Source organism: Coloeus monedula (genome assembly GCF_965178545.1).
Source record: "Coloeus monedula genome assembly, chromosome: 7".
Lineage (NCBI taxonomy): Eukaryota > Metazoa > Chordata > Aves > Passeriformes > Corvidae > Coloeus > Coloeus monedula.
In genome coordinates this window covers 30,927,942-30,943,592 of record NC_138787.1, presented here as the reverse complement: position 1 = coordinate 30,943,592, position 15,651 = coordinate 30,927,942, and the positions used below count along the sequence as shown (strand labels likewise).

The 15,651-nt window shown below is 48.9% G+C and overlaps 1 protein-coding gene across 1 annotated transcript in view; it reads left to right on the top strand.

Moving 5' to 3' along the window:
• ITGB5 (integrin subunit beta 5) overlaps positions 1 to 13,058 on the top strand; it is a 57,988-nt gene extending 44,930 nt beyond the window's left edge. The window contains exons 11-15 of the mRNA XM_082284635.1: positions 5,984 to 6,206; positions 6,914 to 7,017; positions 10,491 to 10,607; positions 11,735 to 11,901; positions 12,430 to 13,058. Of these exons, the coding sequence (XP_082140761.1) occupies positions 5,984 to 6,206; positions 6,914 to 7,017; positions 10,491 to 10,607; positions 11,735 to 11,901; positions 12,430 to 12,525 (707 nt within the window). The 3' untranslated portion in view covers positions 12,526 to 13,058. The remainder of the gene's footprint in view (positions 1 to 5,983; positions 6,207 to 6,913; positions 7,018 to 10,490; positions 10,608 to 11,734; positions 11,902 to 12,429) is intronic.
• Positions 13,059 to 15,651: the final 2,593 nt, after the last annotated feature.

Below are 15,651 nucleotides of genomic sequence, written 5' to 3'. Positions count from 1 at the left end.
GAGAGCTGGCTGGAGAGAGGAGCACTGCTGTGAGAGAGGTGGTGCTGTGTCCTGTGGGAGACCCAATGAACACCTGCACGTGAAGAGATGGAGGTCGATAGGAAAAGTGGCCCTTTTGGAGTTAGAGTTTTGGAGGGAGACACAGTAGGGGCAAAACCCCCAGAGGATTCACACACACACCCCACTTCTGATCTGGCTTAAGGAATAATATAAATTGTTGGCAGTTCCTGCAGTGCCTTCCATGTCAGGTGCTATAGGGGGCACAAAGCCAAGGATGAGCGCATGCCCAGAGTGGTGGGATGGTATTTGGGCCCATGACTCAAAGGAAACCAGCACATCCATCCCAGCAGCCCCCACTCAGGATGAAGCTCTGTACCTCTGGGAGGATCTGGCACCAGCCCTTGCCCCGAAGCTCTCCCTGCATCAGTAACAGAGTTGGCAGCGGGACCTGAAAGCTCCAATTCCCAGCTCTGGGTCTCCATCCAAAAGGCCACATGTGGCAGGCTTGGCTGAGGAGCTAATGTAAGTAGAAGTCAAGGATTTGTGGAGTGCTGAGCTTACTTGGAAAAAAAAAAAAAAGGAAAAAAAGGAAGGCTTTATTTTAAGAAAGGCAGCTTTAGATCTCTTTCAGGAAATGACTTCTCACTGCCTATTTTGGCTTTCTGATGGATCATCAGCTGTATCTCGTGGTTGCATTTCAGCTCCACTTCTTTAGCAGAGAGAAGGAAAATGAGGAAAGGCTGGCCAGGGCTACCACAGGAAATCCGCCTGCCCCGGATAGCTTTCGGCTGTCTTCATGAGACAGCAGTTTCCAAAACCATGTCTTCATTGCCCAGTTCTCACTGAACCCAAAAATTCCCAAGTGAGTGAGAAGATTGGGTGCTTCTTGAAGAGGGGGGTTTTTGTAATGGCAGTGCTGCACTGTGGGGGATGCTGACAGTATTGTCCAGCTGGTGATGGGGCTTGTGGTATCCATGGCTGAATTAGCAGCTTGAGCCTGCATTTATTCCTTCACCTTTGGTTTCACTAGTCTGCATCTCCAGTGCTATTTTTGATGATTGGTGAGCTCAGCCAGTGCTGGGACTTAAATCTTGGCTAAACCCATGTGCTTCAGGATATAAATATCCACTGCAATGGGAAGATGCACAGGTCCATGGTGTGTGGCATAAACAACATTCAGAAAAGCACTATTTACTTCTTACTAACCTCTTAGTGTTTGTTTTGCTGTTTCAGTATTGCGTTGTGGATAAATGAGTGTGGGAAGCTCTCTCCTGGTGTGAGTGGAGGCAGCCGGATGAATTCCAGGTTTCACAGAAACCTTAGACCCTTGACATTTGTCTGTCTGTGTTTATGTAGTAGCCTCCTTAGCACAAGGAGGTTGTTGTCAGGGGGCTCCAGGGGTTGGGGCTGCTGCTGCCAACCTGCCACCCTTCTTTTGTCTGCCAGACTGACATGACCCAGGGGCTGGATCCTAAACCCATCCCTGCTGTTGAAAATTTCCTGAGCTCTCCCCGAATCCCTGCGGGTGCTGACCATCTGGGTGCTGGCCATGGGCCTGAGCTGTGCCATGGGCAGGCTGCCTGGCCTGGCCTGGCCTTGCCTGGCCTCTTGATGTGCAGTGCTGGCTGCTTTGAGCCATGGAAAGAAGTCAGTAGAGAAGTTGACGATTTATTTGTCTGTGTCTACCCGAGCCCTTTCCCAAACGAAAAGCCCTATGTTTTCCAAGTGTTCAAAGCCTTTTCTGCTGCCCTTCTTCCTCCCACTCAAAATGTGCTGTTCACAGAGCCTCTACTCCAGAGGTTGAGCACTTTTTCTGACAGATTGGCTGGTCTGGTACAAAATTGATGCTCAAGCAGTGCCCTCTGTTAGTAGGGTTTGACTTCTCTCATAAGCAGATGTTTTTGATGCTTCCACCCCTTGGGAGTACAAACAAAGTGTGGCTTCTGCGCTGGGGCTCTCTGGGTGATGGGCACAGCAGCCAGGGCTTGTTAAAGGGATGGCACTGGAGAATCTGGAAATTGCTTGCCATAACTTATTTCTCTTAGTTGTTTTTCCTATGGGCTTTTTCTGTTTCAGACTAATTGTTCAAATAACCAAAAATGACAAAAGCACAGCCTTTTGGAGGTCCTGACCCAAAGTCTGGATGTGAGCACAGAGGCACAAAAATAAGTGGCTTGATTTAATGGGAGCAAAATACGGTATGATCTTTCTCCTCCTGAGTGCTCAGAAACCACTAAACTGGCTTAAAAATCAGGATTTGTTTTTCTTGTATGTTAGGCACATCAGTTTAATGTTCTAGACGATGGGGAAAGAAGGAGTGTTGGAGGAGGCTTGTTTTCAAACTTTTTCTACCTCTCCATAAAAGCTGGGATCATGTTTTTTCTTTCAAAAGAAAGCTGGTATTTTTTGCATAACTCTGTGGTGCCCAGAAGTAGGAGTCTTTAGGAAAACCACCTTCTATGAAAAGCCCTAGTGACAGAACTTTTAGTGCACTGAGTTTCAGACCTCTTGGTGAGGTTCCTAAAAGGCACACAGTTACTGTGGAGGGGCTGTCCTGCCGAGCAGGGTCACAGCCTGCTGTCAGGAAGACTCGGGTGAAATCAGGGTCAGAGGCTGGAAGCTTCTGCCAGAAGCTGCTATCCCGATTCGGGAGTGACCCTGCTTGGGAACAAGGCGAGGAGCGCTGGTACAGGGCTGCCAAGCTGGGTTTGTGCGGTGCCAGGCTGAGGGCAGGGAGGATTTGGCCTGTGGCTGCCATCTGGGGGGCAGCTGGCGGGGAGAGGCAGAGGCAGCTGGGGTGAAATGAGGATGGTTGGATGTCTTGCCAAAAGCTGTCTGAGTGACAATGAGATGTGCAGCACAGCTGGGGCACAGCAGTGGGATGGGGATGTGTTTTGGGATGGGGAGAGACATGGAAGTACCAGCTGGGCTGCGAGTCTCCGCCCACTGTGGTGGCCTCCTTGGGAAGAAGGTGTCTCCAAGCAGCAGAGCATCCTGCCCTGATGGATCCCAGACTAGTCAAGCTCAGTCTGGGGACTGCTCTCCCCCCACAAAAGCATTGCTTTCCGCTGCACACCCTCCCAGCGGGTTCCTGCAGCCTCCCTGACATGTGTTTTGTGTTAGCCCCTCCTAAGGTCAAGAGCTGGCTGGAAAGTATGTTATCAAATTCAGAGGGAGCATTTCATTTCCTAGTTAGATCTTGATCTTTTAAACTTCTAAGCTTGTCTCATTTCAAGGATGGGAACAGAAGAAAACATCTCTTATTATGTTTGGAGAACATAATTAATGTATTTTGGCTTCACAAACCAGCTTTAACAGAGGATGTGCAAACTCAAAGGGTCCAAGGGGGATAAAGTCCAGGGTGATATCCTTCACCACGAGACTGCTGCTGCTGCAGAGGTGTCTTGAAACACACCCTCCTTGAGGACACATTGCCCTGGAAATGAAACTGGGAAGTGAAACTAGGCTTATCCTGGGTGCAGTGGTGGAAGGCGTCCTGCAGGCGTGATGGCACAGAGACTGCTTAGCCACATCAGCACTGTGTGTGACCGTGGGAGGGCTGGCACTGGGAACAGGCAGCACAGTTTTCTGTAAAATGTGAGTGCTGGGTAACACTCTGCAAACCACAGCTCTGGGTCACTGTTACCAAAAGCCTCATTACCACATTGTCTTGGGGCTCCTCTCAGTTTGTCTCCCAAGCAAGAGGATGGAGTGGATTCCCATCTCCAGTGCTCCAGGTGTACACTGAGAAGTGGGATGACTCTTGTCGTGCCCATATAGAAACCAGATGTTTCCCATTCACTGAGTTTCTCCAGTCTTCAGGCTGTGTGGGAGATGGAGGGCACCAGAAGGGTAGCTCATGGTGCTTGCAGGAGTGGCCACTCTTTCAGGCTCATGGAAGCAGTGAAGATTGGGACATCTTTGCCGTTAAAGGTCAAGATGGAAATTCCTGCTCTTGGCACATTGGCCATGATGAGCTTCAGCCAGTGACTTCTTGCACACTGAGCCAGTGTGGCCGAGGCAGGAAACACATGATAACATGTTTTGACATTTTAAGCTCACACCCCACACTTAGTCAGCCTCATACAGAACGGCTTTTTCTTCATCCCCTTCAATAAACAAAACCACATCCTTTAAGATACTGTTTCTTAAGTTTCCAATCACAGTGGTTTAATAGGATGCATTATTTGAAAATGGCCATTTCCCTTCCCCAGGACAGTAATTCCAGGCTCCATGTCCAGCCTGCCAGGGGCTGGAAGGGATGTGCAGTCTTTCTACCATCCTATGACCTGGTTCTGCTGCCTTTAAAAACGGAACCATTTTATGGTCCAGAGACAGATTTCCTCTGGAGTCACATCTTGTGCTGCATTCTGTGGTGTCTTAGGAGAACTGAGGGGTGATATGAATGCCATCAGCTTGCTTCTTTTGGCCCTCACAGTTCAAATTCAAGCCTGAGAACATTTACTAATTGCTAGCTGCTTTGGATTCCTTGAAATAGTGCCATTTAGGAAAACCATAGTTCATAGCTAATGTGGACACATGCATTGCCATGGAGGCACCAAACCTGCTGTGTGTGAGAGCCTAATCACCTGAATTAATTGTGAATAAAAGCCAGACACCCCATTTAGTTTGCTTGGGAAGTGGTGGTCCTGGGAGCCCCCCAAACAGCAGCAGTTGTGGACGTAGCTGAGTCCATGGGCTCAAACCCAGAGCTTTCTGTCTGGGGAAAGGGCAAGGCTGTCATTTTGAAGGTGAGCAGAGCAAGGGATTTTGATCTCCATCAGATGTAGGCACAGAAGGAGGTAACCTCTAGAGATCTTGTAAACATAATCTCCTTTGTCTGGTAATGTTTGAATATGCAGGCTGGATCCAAAGCAAACGATGGGCGTGCAGAAGAGGCTGTAGAAGGACAGCTTGTGATGTGCTGGGACACACGAGATGCCTAGTAAAAGAGAAGGTGCTCCCATGACTTTTGGCAAGGGATATAGCTTGGCAGTCCACAGCCTCTGGTTATCTTGGCATGGTGGGAGAGGCGGGGAGATCAGCGGGTTTGTGTTGATGAAAGGAGTGTGGATATAATTTATCATGTCTGGGACGCTCGAGGCTCTTTCCAGTGGAAAAGCTGAGCTGTAATTAGGTTGCTGATGAGCCTTGTATACAAACCCTTCAGCTCTATAAACTATGCCTGCAAAGGCATCCCTTCTCCTAGGGACTGACCAAGGAAGAATTCAAGCAGTCTCCAGCAGATGGATGCCTCTCTGAAACCAGCTGCTCAGTGGACAGCCATTCCACTTACTGTCACTGACAGCCTTGGAGCCTGTTGACTTTCTCAGCCCTTCACTAAACCCCGTAGCTCCAAGGGGATGCTTCAGTGGAGGGAGAGCCCTTACTGGATTGGTTTCTTCATCCATCTCTGCTGTGAGCTGCCCTGAGCTACTCCCTGGGGGTGCTCAGCTGGTCCCAGCAACCTTCATGGCTCTGGCTGGGACACAGAGGTCCTGTTTGGACACAGGAAATGGTGCTTGTTGACATACTTTTTAAGAGGTTTTAAGAGAACTTCTTAAGTAAAACTGTTAAGAAGAAAGGGAAGGAAATACTTTATGAAGTGGGTGACATGCTAGGCTTTTTGCTGCTAAACTCTGGGCTCAAAACCAGCAAGGAAGCACTACTTCATTCCCTTCTTAATATCTCTTGATGTAGACAGAGAAAGAAGAGATTTCATATAAAACTAGGAAAGGGGAGGTGCCCATTTATCTTGAGCAACTATAGAGGGAAGCTGGAAGATCAGTGAGTAGGTATTTTTTGCTGCTAAATGTAGGTATTAATTTGATATTTAGGTGTTTCCCATCAGCATCTGTTTGTTGCTCTGCCAAGTGAGGTCTCTCTGGCAGCTCTTCCTGCTGGGCTGCTGGTCCCTCCCAACCACAGCACCCATCAGTGGCCCCAAATTCTGCTGACACCTCTCCCCTGCTCTCGCTTTCAGGTCATGGGGAGTGTCACTGCGGGGAGTGCAAGTGCCATGCCGGGTACATCGGGGACAACTGCAACTGCTCCACCGAGATGGACAGCTGTGTTTCCAGTGATGGGCAGATGTGCAGCGGCCGGGGCGCCTGTGTCTGCGGGAAGTGTCAGTGCACCGAGCCAGGGGCTTTCGGAGAGACCTGTGAGAAGTGTCCCACCTGCCCAGGTGTCTGTAGCACTAAAAGGTACTCACAGGCAGTTCAGGAGGGGTTTCTTGCTGGTGGGAACAGCAGCTCTTTGGTTCCTGGGAAACTTTTCAGCTAAGGAATTACTCTTGCTTTGTTAAATGTGTGGTCAGCCCCAGGCAAGCCTACTGCTGCTAGGAGCCCATGCTAAACAACCTGACAGTACCCCAGGTAGAGCAGCAACAAGTTTTGCTGCCCAAGTGCTCACGGAGGTTCATGTCCCTGTTCATTTCTAGTGCTGTCTCACTCTGCAGGAAAGGCTGGTGACTCCAGTTTTGCTGCACTCTGAGCTGCAGATGTCTGGGTGGAGAGAGCTTTGAGCTGCAGAGGAAGGGAGGACTGGAATCACTGTCTCTGCCTCAGAGCGATGGAGATGCCCCAGGCATCAGCCTCAGACTAGCACAGAGCAGCAGGACTGCCTGCCTTGATCTCAGGCAGGATGGTTTTTGCAGTAGCTGATGTGCAGCTCCTGACATCCAAGGGGCAAATACACCCCAAACCTACCAGCTGCTTTGCACCTTCGTTAAATCCTAGAATAAATCCCTCCTTGCGATGGAGATGCTTGGCCTGAAGCTGCTCTTTCTGTGTGGTGCAGATGTGCAGCCCCCAGACCAGCACCCAGGGAGTCCCTTTCCAAGGGCTGAACCCCTATGTTCATGCAGTTTCTGATGTGTGCTTAATCTTCCTCTCTGTGTGTGTTCCTGCAGGGATTGTATTGAATGCAAGCTGTTTAACTCAGGAAGACTGGCTGATAACCAAACCTGCCAAAAGCACTGCAAGGATGAGATCATCACCACTGTGGATGTTCTTGGTAAGTTGGCAGCAGCAGGACTGCAGGTGGTGGGAGCCAGTGACTGTGGCATTGAACTCTTCTTAACCAGACTAAGACATACCTGTAAAGAAAGCTTCAGGGAACACCTGGTATTTAGAAATGTATGTGGGTAGGTAGTGGGTATATGTGTATGTATGGTATGTGTGATGCTCTCTCCGGGCTATCATCCATACTGAAGTAAAAATCTTTTGATTTTAAGTAACATCTTACCACATCTAACCACTGCTGCCAGTGCAGGGAACAAAGAGAATGGGATGAGGTCACATGAGACAGATGAGATGAATCGTGAGAGAGTGCAAAAGGACAAAGTAGCACCCAAAAAAAGGCATTTTCTAATCTTCTGAGGTTTCGTCTTGGAAGAAGTGAGCTTGTAAGAGAAAGCAAAGCTGTTTTAGAAACAATGAGTTCTGCTTTGGTAGAACTGACTGCTACAAGTCCCCCTGGCAATCTCCTGCCCTTTGTGCTCTCTTCTAGAGGTCACCCCACATGTGCATCTCTCAGCAGATGACTTTCTCCCTGCTCTTTTCATGATGTGTCCTGGGAGTCCCTGGTTGCTATTTCGGGGAGTAGAAGGGATCCAGACTTGTGACAGATTTAATCACAATCCTGAGCTTGGCCTTAGCAATACCCCGTGGAGGGAGGGATGGAGATCAAACAGAGATAAATTACTGTCTGCATCTAGCATTTCCTTCTCTTCTCGTAGTTTATAGAGGTGGGAGTGTCACACCTTGCTCAGCCTTTCACTCCCTTCCTCCTAAGCTGCCTGCAGGTGATGTTTTTCCCATTGACTCTTCTCACATCCAGTGTCCAGCTTTTAAATTATGACCAGTGGAGTTTCCTACCTTTCCCTTTGGGACACTTGCTCTTGTTCTCTCCATTCACCCTGCAGTTTAGCAGGGAGTGCACCTGCACCAGCCCACACTGAGAGGTTTGGAAGTTCAAATCGCGGAAAGTTCCTTTCTAATGCCTGGCTGGCCAGCAAATGCTGGGAATCAAAACTCATCCCTCCTGCCTCGTTAATGCACTATGCCAAAGCCAGATTTTTTCTGTCAGCTCCCTGGAAGATGAGGCTGGGCTGTGGTTTGTCAGCCCCTTGCATGGCTTTTAGAGAAAAAACCAGCCAGATTTCTGCTTTAAGACATTTTTGGGAATTGTGCTTATGCTTCTGTTGAACTATTGCAGTCAGATTGCACAAAGTGCTGAGCTCAAGGCACTCTGTGACTTGGAGATCTGGGCTGCTGGAGAAAGAGGTAAAGCAAAATATTCCTAAAGAAAGTTCTTGTGGACTATGGACTTCTTCACAGGTGGACTTGGCCAAATCCTTGTTTTCAAGTGCTTTTGTATAATTTAGCTCATATTACAGTCCCTGCTGAAAGGCAGAATGCTGATACTTGTCACAGAATACATAGGTCTGTATTGTCCTGGCAGAGGAGGATGGGACCTTCTTAAATACTGAATTGCAATGAACACAGTCTTGAACATCCCAACTGCCTTTTGACTCTGGATATGAAGCAGCCAGTGCTTCAAAGCTTTGTAGAGCAAGGCATCTATCATTGGACCCATGAGCCAGAATGCTGCCTCATGGGAGGCTTGTATGACTTGCTTTGGACTTTGCAGGATCTCCTTGGGTTCTGCAGTATTACATTTGCATTCCTGACAGTTCCAGGGGGAGCATGACAGGTCCCACTCCGAGCTGCACCTGGCAACAGCACACATCAGTGGACCTGAAAGTTCAGTGGCGCCCTCACACCTCTCTCTGTAGGCATGTGATCTCTGAAACCATGAAGATCACAGAAACCATAACTATTCAGACTTTCATCACTGTGTCTTTTACCGAAATAATGGTGCAAGGATGGGAGTGAAAGCAGCTAGACCTACGGGAACTAAGATTTGCTGCTCAACTCGAAAGAGCATTAGTCAAGAAACATGGAAGTGTTATCTATACTAATCTAATTAGTACTTTGCTTTGTAACAATCAGCACATTTCCAGTCCATGCTTTGCTACCACTGTGTGCGTAGAGCAGGTTTTCCTGTCCCGGGGTAGGAACAGCTGAGGTTTCTCCACACCAGGAACACGTCAGGACTCACCAGAGGGGCAGCTGCATCTGAGCTCAGCTGTTGAAATGGAGGGTATTAATCTTTTAACTGGATGCAGGTCAAAGGCATTGAAAGGAAAAATAAACAGACAGGAGAGAGCTAAGGGGCTGGTATAGCCTTGCTCATTAATGCGATCATTTTTCAGCATGACAGACAGGCATGGATACGAGAGCTGTGGAAATCTCTTTCCAGGTGCCTAAGACAAGGTCATGCATATCTTTGCCAGCCAATAGCACTGGGTCCCCAAATTCCTCTCCCATGAAACTCTCAGCCCTTGCAGGACTGCAGAGCTGTGCTACTGTCACAGCCAGAGGTGCTTCCCCATCTGCCTCCAGTCACTGTCCCTGCAACAGGGGCATCCGACGGGCTGTGGCTGTGCCGGGCAGTGGCTCTGCTGAAATCACCCCTTAAGCTAGATCTGCAAACCTCAGGTGATGGCTTTGCTCAATCTTAAGTTGCTTCTATGAAGCAGCCTTCCTCAGGCAGCACCTCACAGTGACCAGGTCCTGTCTGGTGCTGTGGTGTGTCAGACACAAACACACAGCACCCACATGGCCCTGGGAATAAAGTCCTCTCATTTTTTGCAACTCCCACATCTACACATCATCCTTGCAAACAATTCCTCCCTTCTCCCTCCCTCCCTCCCTCCTCCTTTTCCCATTTTCCTTTTCTATCTCACTCTTTAAAAACAAACTTCTCAGCCGTTTCCGGAGCTGGAACTATTCAGTACAGCTGGAGCACGAGCTGGCCATGGGCTGCTGCTGCTGCTGGCCCCATCTGAGTTGGTGCCCCTTGCTTTCCCTTCACCTTCCACTCTTCAAGAAATTTAGCAGATTAAGAAGAAAACAACATTTATTGCCAAAGCAGACTTACATGAAGGAAGAATGTGTGTGTGTGTGAGGTTGAGTCTGTTTGCTATGGGATGTTTGCCAAGTGCCACATTTTCTCAAGCAGTAAATCTGGACACTGCTCAGCTACAATTTGTATGAGTTGAGATCAAACTGTGCTGCTTTCCAGACTTACTCCCCATTTCTCTGCTCCCAGGCATCCCTGGAAAGCTCTGCTTATCTTGCAGGGGAGAGCTGTGCTAATTCCTAGTATGAAACCTGCCAACTAAATCAACCAAGTGCTGTATTGCAGCTTTAGACATAGCCTGTTAGATGGGGTGACTAGTTCAAAATCAGGGAACCCACACCATTGCAAGTTGTTGGGGGGAATTATGTTAAAAAATAGAGGGTGTTGGAAGCATTTCTTTGAAAAATTAGGATACAAAAGTTCTGCAATGTTTGGGATTTTCTTTTTTTTAATGTATAAAAACTTATACAAAATCCTGTGACTCTTACATCTGGCTCCAGAAACAGATGACCCGAACGCGATCCTCTGTGCCTACCCGGTGAACAACTGCGTCATGAAGTTCACTTACTTGGAGCTTCCCAGTGGGAAATCCAACCTCACCGTCCTCAAAGAGCCAGGTTGGCCCTCCCTTGGGTTTCTTTTTTGACAGCACTGGCTGCCTCAGGAGAGGTGATGGGCTGCTGGGGAGCCTGGTGGGTTGCAGAAAGGCTGGTTGAATGTGTGAGCAGATAATCCAGGGTGATTTAAACGGAAGTGGTTTACAGTGATGAAACCCAGCTCCAAATGCTCCCAACTTACTAAAAAAGAACTGTGAGATTAAAACTTGCACCTGAGCCATCAGCATTGCCAGCAAGTGGCTGAAGAGCTTTAGGGGGCTGAATTAAATGGAGCCTATTTAAGTAGCAAAAAGCATGCTTGATTTGGAGATACAGTCCCTGGAAGCAAAAATATCGGAAGGGGACACCTGCTGTGGCTGCTGGTTAAGTCAGGATGTTGGGAAAGACCTTCACCACCTAAGGATTTCCACGTTGCCAAAGAGCTCTGACCCAGACAGTGTAAGGGCTGGGTGTCTCTGCTCCCCTCCCCAGGCTGTGCAGACAGCTGTGCTTCCCAGCATTATTTTAATCACATTCAGTGTACTTGCTCAAAGAAAACCTCTCGTGGTGTTGCAGGACAAGCTGGCGAGCATCCAGCAGTAGCTTCTTGTGATCTGCTCCGGTCCTCTCAGTCACAGGGCAATATGGGAAATAATGTTTTATTTCATTTGTGCTGCAGCTTGCACTTAATTGAAAGACCAGTTGACTAGCTAACAGTTAATGTCCTTATTTAAAGTCCTTAGTGATCACCTGTCTCCATGTGGGAGAAGCTGAGCTGGCTTTTGCCAGAGGCACCTTAACGCTCTGTGTCCCACGTGGGTCACCTGGCATTAAAACCCTGCGTCACTGTTGGACAGTGGCACTGCAGCCCTACTCTTCTCCTGAAGCACTACGTGACATCCCAGCTCTGGTGACATCCATGAGAAGTGTCCCTTTGACCTGCCTCTAGCCAGGAATGTATTTAATTAATAAAAAAAAAATCAGTTTGATTTCAGAGGGGACTGTTGCTTTTTTAAATTTAGCCACTGCTGCTAGCCCTGCCCTGGGGTCAATTGCTCAGTGGCTGCAGTCCAGTTCTTTACATCCCTGTATCCCGATCTGGGATACACTCATACCACAGCTAATTACCTTTTCTCCCTCATTGCCAGCCTGCAGCTCAGCCCCCAGCGCCGTGACGATCGTGCTGGCAGTGATTGGCAGCGTGGTGCTGATCGGGATCATCCTGCTGGCTCTCTGGAAGCTGCTCGTCACCATCCACGACAGGCGGGAGTTCGACCGATTCCAGAGCGAACGTTCCCGGGCCAGATATGAAATGGTGAGCCTGGGGCAGGGGTGCTGCTGGTGTATGGGGGGGCTGTTGGGATGCCAACAGCTCTGCAGTGAGGGAGAAGGGTGGCAGGCACGAGGGATGCAGGTGTCCATACCCTGTGGTGCCTTCAGGGTCCAGCATGTCGCACTGCTTTCTCCTTGGCAAGTTATAAATGCTCTGCAAAACTATACCCAGCCTTTGGCTCCATCATCTATTTCCCAGCAGAGCTGGAGGCTGAAGGAGGTAGAGGAGACTCTGGTGGCAGCCAAATTGGTCAGGTCTGTGAGGGAATCCTTCTGGGAGACTTTGGGTGGGGGTCCTCAGCGTTTGAGGGCAGTGCCTCTGCCTGCAGGCAGGATGGAAGGTGGGTCTGATGGATAAACAACCCTGGATAAACAACACTGCTTTTGGACTGAATGCTCAGTTCACTCAAAGCCAAACGCAGTGCTGTCACCAAACTAATTGGTATGTTTTTACCATGACATGGACTTTGTTCCTCATCTTTGTTCTTTTTGTCTGCTCCTTTCTCCAAAGGCATCCAATCCTCTCTACCGAAAGCCTATTTCCACGCATAACGTAGAGTTCACGTTCAACAAGCTCAACAAGTCTTACAACGGTACAGTTGACTGAAGGGGTCTCAGCGCCTGGCACTGCCGTGGACAATTGCTTGACTGGCCGGGCTGCTTCCCCACTTGAAGATGGGATTCTCTTCAGGGGCGAGAATCCCTTACGACAGGACTGGTCGATGACCAAAGCCTGTTATTTGCACAGTAAGGAGAAAGGTCTGGTTCATTCTGGAGGCACAGACATGAGGGCAGGGTCCCTGCCTGTGTTGATGGACTCTGAGCCATGTGCATCTCCATACCCCAGCTTTCCAGATGTATTAAACCTGCCAACTAAGTCAACCAAGTGCCATATTGCAGCTTTAGACATATCCCATTAGGAAAGGTGACTAGGTAAAAAATCAGGGGAACCCACACCATCACAAGTTGTTAGGGGGGAATTAGCTTAAAAACAGGGTCTTGGAACCATATGTGTAAGAAATTAGGATAAAAAAGTTCTGCAGTCTTTAGGAATTTTTTTTATATAAACCCCAAAATAAAACAGTTGTGCATATATGATGCTGTGAGTTCATTGTTTCTTTGCTGAGCCCCCTATCAAAACTGGGGCTTGCTCCTCCTGCAAGCAGGAGTGGTGCTGCCTGATGGATTTATTAATAGAGCCTTACCAGCCAAAGCATGGCTATAAAACTAGGAGCTGGAGCTGCAGGGACTGCCACAGAAGTTGTGTTGATTTAATGTACTGGTGTTGACCCAGGGCAGGGAGTGCCTCAAGGAGCTCCTGCTCTGAGCCAGGGGTGTTAAACAGATGGGAAACTGGTCGGAACACAAGGAAAGGGGAGTTTAGGCTGAGGAAACGAAATTAAACACCCATTCCTTAGGGTGTGCCTGTAGGTGTCCGGCCCGCGTGCCTGCAGGAAGGCAGCTGGGAGCACACAGCAGCTCCTCCAGACCTCAGACTTTTTACCAGAGGACTGTTGCTGTGGGGTCCAGTGGAGCCCAGCCAGAAAAGCAGGGGAGCCCTGAGCTTTTGGCTGGAAAGGGAGCTGGATCAAACCCAGTGTTGTTGCTTCAGAACATACATTTTGCTTTGTTTTTTTTGATTTTTTTTCTTTTTCCCCCCCAAACTATTCCCACAGCCCTGTCTGTTTTCCTCTGGAGCTGGGGTTTGAGTTACCCTGCTGACAGCTGCAGCTTTAAACCCACACAGACGGGGCTGCAGCTGCCACAGGAGAGAGAAGCTGGAGCAATTGCTACTGCCTGGATTTTTTTTTTCCTTCTTTTTTTCAAATTTCTTTTTTTCTTGTCTCTTCGCCCCGAACAGATCATGCAATAGTCAGTTGAAGGAAGCTCGCCAGGGAAAAGCAAAAACAAATGGTGTTCATTGTTTGGACTTGCTCTTCTCATTGGAAAAGAGCCATGGGCCCATCCTTCCGGATTTTTTTTTTTAATGTGTTTTTGCCTCTATAAACAGAAGCTCTTATTTGTTCAGTATAAACAGCTCTCCTTTAAGAATTTTATGGCCCCCCTCCTCCTAAAAGCAGCACTGAAGAAATGCAGCAGACCGTACTAAAAATATCTCGGAACTGGGATTTTTAGGGAGGCAGCAAGTTGGCTGCATCGGTGCTGATGAGGTGGGGTAAAAGCCTCAAAACCTCAAGCAAATGAAATCTGTACCCTGTCTTCCCACTTGATTCCACTAAATCTGCCCTAGCAGGGGAGGAGGGTGCATACATCCATCCTGAAAACAAGTGCAGGGGCAGGCTCTGGTTAAATGCTGCCTTCATGTAACCCACCGTGGGTGGGCTGGAGGCTGTGCCACCTCCTCCCCGCAGCACCACAAGCAGCAGGACAGGCCTGAGTACTGCACAGGGGCAGCTCTTCAGAGCTCCACATCTCCTACACAATAATGAAATCCAGGCTAAAGTTTGCAGGCTGAGAAAATTGCATTTCGAATACCTGGGACTAACCCTGCCACCTGGGAAGGAGCATCCATGGGGCAAATTTGGGGTTTGTGACCAACCCACTGCCTCGTGCCAAGATGGCAAGACAGATTTCATCACTGTCACAAAAGAAAAAGTAGAAAGCAGTCAGAAAATAATCATCACAAGGAGACAGAGCAACTTTTAGCTTGGTTCACGTGGCTGCCTCACGCAAGTCATACTGCCCCAGGCACGGAAAGGGGGAGCAGGAAGGAAAGTGGAGGGAAAGGAAGGGCAGGAATGCTTTAAACCAGCTTTGCCACCCAAAGCAGCAAATGCTGTGAATACAGTTCTGCTTCAGTTAATTTGTGAGGGACCAAGCAGTTTAAAAACAAATCCACCCCTCTGCACTCTGAAAGGAGAGGCACAGGCAGTGCCCCCCTGCCACCCTTTCCCTTGCACTCTTGCAGATTACCTTTGTGCTGTGGCATTTCCCACAACAGTGGGTTAGGGCTGAGAGACTGGGCAATCCAGGCAGTTGTAGGGAGCCAAGATTTGACTCATTGCTGAGGGGTGGTTTGGGCAGAGAGAGTGGAAAAAGCAGAGAAAAGGCTTGGGGATGGGACTGCAAGTGCCCTTCTTCCCCTGCACTGGGAGACTCAGCTGTAAAGCAGACTGGTCTGCAGAGTAGGCAGGGAGCAATGTGGGACCAAGTAAGCAAGGGAAGGGTGCCACAGGCCAGGCTAAGCCAGTATACAAAAAGAAGGGAATAGGGTTGATGCTGCCTGTGGTGCTGTGCCAGGCAGTGCAGAGCAGCCCCCCCAAATTTAGCTTCTCCCCAAGGATACATCTTTAAAAAAATAAGGAAGTGCTGCTAAGGCTTTGTGTTGCTGTGTAAGCAGATCTGCCCTTACCCTTGCAAGGGTAGTGCCAAGCACAGTCATGGGAGTGGTGTATTTCAGTCAGCAGCAGTTTATTTGTGTCTGTAAATACATGCAGCCTGACCACAGCTAGCATTCCTGAATGAAAACTCCAGCAGAAGGCATCAACGGGTCAAATGTGATGGAAAAACGTCAGTGCTCGTCTAGCCAAGCTGGAATCCGGATGCCCTTGCAACATCATCTCCTCCTGTTTCCCCAGCCACAGCTGATGGCTGCTGCTGCTGCTGCTGCAGGGCTGCTGGCACTCACCAGTGCCTTTCCCCTGTGCTGCTGGTCTGGGGGAGGAGAGCACATCATTCCTTGGGAAAAGTCAAGGCCAATAGCAGCATTATT